Raw genomic sequence first — 6,060 nt, forward strand, 5'->3', positions numbered from 1 at the left:
GTACGGTTACGTACGGTTACGGTTACGTTACTTACTTATTACTTACGTTATACGTACGTACCTACGACTCGTACGTCGTTAGTACGTGTACTATATATATATATATATATATATATATATATATATATATATATATATAAACAAGGGAATGTCATTCTCCTGGAAAGCCTCCATGTTTGAAGATCGGGGCCCCCCCTTGCAGCAGTAGATATTTTTTTAGATCATACTGCTGTCATACTTTGTTTACGAACGATTCATTGAGGAGATGTTAACTTAACAGCCAAGGAACAATATTTATCTATCATATGATTTTATATTGATTTATTATTATATGTTCATTTAATAAATACTGCGTAATAGCAAGTATAGTGACGTTCCACAATAAAATCAATTGAACATCAGTAAGAAAGGACTAACGATAATTTCTGCACCCAGCTGTGTAGCCTATCAACCTCTATCTCACACAACACAGAGCATCTCTACAAGCTATCTGTTATAATGATCTTGTTTACCGAATGTTTCGTTTGGCGGATGCGACATGGAAACGTAACCTGTCCATTAAGTGTGATATAATTCACATCGGTGAATGATTGAGTAGGTATTACGTTAGTAATATCAGTAGTTAATGGTAGTATTTATCACCGTTGCGTTGTGACTCCCGTCTTTCGACCCCTCGCGCAGGTCGGCAAGGTGCTGATGTCGTTTGCGAACGCATTCCGTCGCGTGCCGCGCTTGCCCTCTAGTGGCCCCACCTACTCGCCCGGCGACCCACTCTTCAAGTTTGAGGTGTCGTTGGAGGTGAAGGAGGAGGACGGGAAAGGCAGCTACGCGGTGTGCCCGAAGGACAAGAGCTGCTTCAAGCTGAGACGCAACCTAGAGAAGAAGCTCGTGCTGTCTGTGCAGCAGACGGCGGGGTTCAGAGAGCTGGTGATCGAGAGGTGAGGCCTGGTGGCGATTGAAGGGTGAGGCCTGGTGGCGATCGATGGGTGAGGCCTGGTGGTGATCGAGAGGTGAGGCCTGGTGGCGATCGATGGGTGAGGCCTGGTGGCGATCGATGGGTGAGGCCTGGTGGCGATCGATGGGTGAGGCCTGGTGCTGAGGAGTGAGATTTGCTTGTGATCGAGGTGTGAAGTCTGGTTTTGATCGACGGGTGAAGCCTGGTAGTGGTCAATGGTGAGGCCTGGTGGTGACTGAGAGTGACCATACTGACTGACCGGCGGCCACACTGACTGACCGCACGCGCGTTGTGTGTTGCAGGTGTTTCGGACTGTTGATCAGCCCGGGAAGGAACGTGAAGAACAGCGACATGCATCTACTTGACATGGTGAGTGCAGCAGAACATGAGATGCGCCTCGTCTCGCATTTGTCTCGTCGCGTCTCGGCATGCCTCGGCACGTCTCACGGCAGCTCGGCAGGTCGCGACGCGTCTCACGGCAGCTCGGCAGGTCGCGACACGTCTCACGGCAGCTCGGCAGGTCGCGACGCGTCTCACGGCAGCTCGGCAGGTCGCGACGCGTCTCACGGCAGCTCGGCAGGTCGCGACGCGTCTCACGGCAGCTCGGCAGGTCGCGACGCGTCTCACGGGAGACGCGTCGCGACCTGCCGAGCTGACGGCAGCTCGCCAGGTCGCGACGTGTCTCACGCTTCAACGCGTCTCGACGTGTCTCGGCCGCCCCATGTGCGTTTGGCGGTTAACGCCAAATAACGGCGCGCACGCGAGGGATGCCGCCATTGTTCGATGATTGCGTCTCGCGTAGTAACGGGTCACGTCTCTCACTCGCAGGTGGCGATGGGCACGGCGGCCGAGGGCAAACAGTACGTCATCTCTGGCGTGTGGAACCCGGCCGACCACGCGTTCGACGTCCTCAACACAGAGACGTCGAAAGGTACGTGTATTGATGTCGCCACGCCTCTAGGCCTCGACCCCCCCGACCTCGAGCTCAGTGGGATCAGGTCCACCGCTGACCTACAGTGTAGGGATAATGTGATTGTATAATGTAGTGGTATATGGAATGCCCCCTATTACCAGAGCCCTGTAGACCTGGAGATCTTGAGGTTTTCAACCACCGTGCAAGGTCCTGTGCGCTGCAGTGGCTAGGTCGAGTGTAGTGTAGTGACCCGAGAAGAAGAAGATAGTGTGATTGTTTTGAAAACCGACGGTACTGGTACAGTGTAATCATGATGTAACCCTGCAGTGGTGGTACAGTGCGACCGTTGTATAACTCTACAGTACTGGTACAGTGTGATTGTAGTGAAACTACAGTATCAGTACAGTGTATCATGCTGTAACCTACCGTACTAGTTCAGTCAGTGTATCATGGTGTAAACCTACAGTATTTGTTCAATGTATCATGGTATAACCCTACACTGCTGGTACATTTCTAACCTTGGTGTAACCCTACAGTACTAATACGTTCTAATGTGTAATATAACCAGGTAAACCTTCCGCAGCATAGTCTTTGTAAGGGCTTACTAAGCTATAGCGTGTGTACAGGGACGATAAAGCTCGCGGTTCAAATACAGCCTAACTTTGGCTGCCGACACTCTAAATGCCGACCCCTTCGGCAGCCAGCCCGTGCCAGCCTAATTGTTATTGATCCATCAGCCAGGCGCCGTTGTGTGAAGTCCAGGCTGTGTTAAGCCTTCGCCTGAAGCCCAGGCTGTGTGAAACTCGGACTGCAAAACCCGAGCATGGATCATACACTGTTTGAAGCCTCTGCCTAAGGCTCTAGCCTTAACCTTAGGCTGTGTGAAGCTCAGGCTATATAACAGCCTAGCCTAAAGCTCATCATGATGTGTGAATGCTGTGTGAAACCCTAACCTGGGTCCCACACTTTGTGAAGCACACGCCTGAATCCCACACACTGTGTATAGCCCTAGCCTGAATCTCCCACACTGTGTATAGCTCAGCCCCGTTGCGATGGCCTTCGTGTACGCTCGCCGCTCAGCTGTTATTGACAGCTCGATGCACAGTCGTTAATGTTTAAAGTCGCATCTAGCCTACCGTGGGCGAGAGCGTGTGTGCGAGAGTAAATACACGCAATGCTGTGTACGCGCGGTGCAAAGCTCTGGAGAAGGGCCATTAAGGAGAATTCAATTTATGGGGCGACCCGCGTGACATGGGGGCAAGCTTGAACGATTTGCTGTTTGCCGTCATCCTTTTCCATTGTTGTAGGAATAAGTCGAGCAGGGAATCTGTCTGCTCTTGATTGCTTTTTGACAAATAGCAAAAGTGTAACAAACCTTACAAAGCTACCACGTACTAGACATTTATTGTGTCAATAGCAACTACCTTTATATCAACTACCTTTATACTTTTACCTCAGCTAATCCAGTAGAATGAAAATGTGCAGTGCTAATTCCAGGCTCATGTTTCACTACCTAAACCACCCATGGTGGCATGTTGCAGACACGTATTGTTAACCAAGGCCTCTTGTTTCACTACCCATACGACCCCTGGTGGTATGTTGCAGACACGTATTGTTAACACAGGCCTCTTGTTTCACTACCCATACTACCCCTGGTGGCATGTTGCAGGCACGTATTGCTAACCCAGGCCTCTTGTTTCGCTACATTTACTCGCTCTGGTGCTGTGTGTTGCAGACACGCGTGTCTTCATGACCGTGGCTGTAGACTTGGTCATCGTTGGCATTCAGGAGCCGGTGCGGTTCATCGTCGAGACGAAGGCGAAGATCTTTCCACAGAACGAGCGCTTCTGGTACTACGCCAAGCGCAGCCTCACCGAGCAATTCTTTCTGAAGCTGAAGGAGGTATGATGCTCCCCCTCTCCCTCTCTCTCGCTTTTTCGCTCTCGCTCTCTTGTTCTCTCTCTCTTCCTCTCTCTCTGTTTTCTCTCTCTCTGTCACTCGCTCTCTTGTCTTCTCTCTCTTTCTCTCTCTTTCTCACTCTCTTACTCGTTCTCTTGTTCACTCTTTTGCTCTGTTCTCCTCTGTCTCGCTCTTTCTTTCTTTTTCTCGCTTTTTTTGTCTTTCTCTCTCTCTCGCTTCCCTACCGCTCTCTCAGTATCTCACACATCTCGCTCACTCCTCACTCTGTGTGTGTGTGTGTCTATGGCAGGATGAGAACAGCGGTGGTAGCGGCGAGCAGCACACATACCTCGTCGTCAGCATAGAGAGCGCGACGGACATCGAGCGACGCAAGTCGATGCTGCCGCTCTCGACGCCGCACCCACCGGCCACGTCCGCCAGCACAGGGTCCATGTCGACGCTGGGAGACAACGACGATGATTCTGGTAGGTAGCGAGCATGTTGGCACATGAGTGTGGTAGAGGGCGCCGCTGGTGAGGCGAGATGGTGAGTTGCTGGGCGATTGGGTAAGGAAAGGATGGAGGAAGAGTGAGTGAGTGAGTGAGAGAGAGAAGGGGGAGAGAGAAAGAGTGGGGAGGATGGAGATAGAGAGGAAGCATCAGAGAGCGAAAGAGAGAGGGCGAAGGCAGAGAGAGAAAGAGAGAGCGAGAGAGAGCGAGAGAGCGAGAGAGAGAGAGAGAGAGAGAGAAAGAGCGAGGGAGGGGGAGTTTGATTTCATGTGTGAATGACAGCACTATGAATACTTATGCTACATACGGCAGGAGACTAACAGCGCCTGTTATATGCCAAGCAGCTTTCCATCCTTCTACTCATTAACACTTCATTTGCTAACGAGCGTCTTCTCACACAGATGCTGACGAGCCGTTGATGAGTGGCTCGGGTGACGTCAGCAAGGACTGCACGGAAGGTGAGCTGGAGGACTGGGCCGAAGTTCTCAGCAGGTGGCACCAGAATCTGAAGCAGCGGCCGAGCAAGCTTACGGCACTCGTGCGACGAGGTAAGGGGGCGCCACCGTGCGGTGGCCACGACCCTGATGCGCCAGTTGTTTTTACCGTGCGGTGGTACCAACGCGAACGTTAACTATGTCGGTTACCCACAGAGTATTGAACTGAGTGCATGCGTGATTGTGTGTGTGCGATCACAGCTGATAGTTCTCTCATCAAACCTAGATCTAGATATATGGTCGATATATCCTCTAGAGAAATCTTTCCATCCAGTTCCCACTGTTGTATGGAAGCCTGTATTATACCGTAGGATGTTGTATCGGCTGTATCAGCTGCCAGCAGCAGTGGTTGCAATGTCTCAGCAGAGGTCATCCTCTGCATAATTTCTTCCTGTGTGCGTGGCGGAGGATACAGTGGCGGTTGTGCTGTCGGCAGGTATTCCGGAGGCGTTGAGAGGCGAGGTGTGGCAGCTACTCGCCGGATGCACGCACGACGAGGAGCAGGAGATGTTCGAGTCCTACCGCATCCTCATCACCAACGTGAGTGAGTCGTCGTCGTCGTCATGGTTACCGTCTGCGGGTGCGCGGTTTGAGTCCGCGAAGGACACGTCCGATTTTTTGACGCGCGCTTCTTTGATTCATCAAAGAATCTGCTTCGTTACGATGGCAATTACGCAAGCTTTCTGAATTTCGACGTGCATTTTATCGATGATTTCCGGGAGTTGGCGTGTGCGGGAGGAAAAATGGTTCTAAATTATTATTTAATTATTATTTAGTAAAGAAATCGATTCAAGTTTTTCTGTACTTGCTTTCTTTGGCAGCGCGTTTCATTGACACTTGCCTCATTACACACACCTTCTCGTGTTAAGGCCTGTAGGCGCCGAATGCAACACATGTGTTTGTCACGTTGTTGCACGTGTTCTCTCGACGTGATGTCGGTTCTCCGAACGCAGCACGCGTGTTTTTCGACGCGCGGTGTGTTTTAACACGTGTTCTCCCCCGGCTGGCAGGACTCGCCGTGCGAGCAGGTGATTGCACGTGACATCCACCGCACTTTCCCTGCCCACGACTTCTTCAAGGAGGCTGGTGGCCTCGGCCAGGACTCCCTGTTCAAACTCAGCAAGGTAGGACTTCTCCCGGAGTTTGTCACGCCTGTAGTAAGAGCAGGAATCGAGGTCAGATATCGTAAACATTGCACTTGTGATTATTTATCTGTCTGTTTTATTAGTCTGTAATGTGGCCATAACTTTTGCATAAACACGTCATTTCAAAAGTCATTGCATTTTAGAC

The 6,060-nt window shown here is 51.0% G+C and overlaps 1 protein-coding gene across 1 annotated transcript in view; it reads left to right on the plus strand.

The window, feature by feature from the left end:
* The window catches only part of LOC106814501 (rab GTPase-activating protein 1-like), a 17,713-nt gene that overhangs the window by 9,231 nt on the left and 2,422 nt on the right, over positions 1-6,060 (plus strand). The window contains exons 3-10 of the mRNA XM_014818812.1: positions 682-938; positions 1,258-1,324; positions 1,784-1,886; positions 3,604-3,770; positions 4,078-4,252; positions 4,678-4,824; positions 5,207-5,310; positions 5,781-5,894. Coding sequence (XP_014674298.1) covers positions 682-938; positions 1,258-1,324; positions 1,784-1,886; positions 3,604-3,770; positions 4,078-4,252; positions 4,678-4,824; positions 5,207-5,310; positions 5,781-5,894 — 1,134 coding nt within the window. The remainder of the gene's footprint in view (positions 1-681; positions 939-1,257; positions 1,325-1,783; positions 1,887-3,603; positions 3,771-4,077; positions 4,253-4,677; positions 4,825-5,206; positions 5,311-5,780; positions 5,895-6,060) is intronic.

Source organism: Priapulus caudatus, unplaced genomic scaffold, assembly GCF_000485595.1.
Source record: "Priapulus caudatus unplaced genomic scaffold, Priapulus_caudatus-5.0.1 Scaffold933, whole genome shotgun sequence".
Taxonomy (NCBI): Eukaryota; Metazoa; Priapulida; class Priapulimorpha; order Priapulimorphida; family Priapulidae; genus Priapulus; species Priapulus caudatus.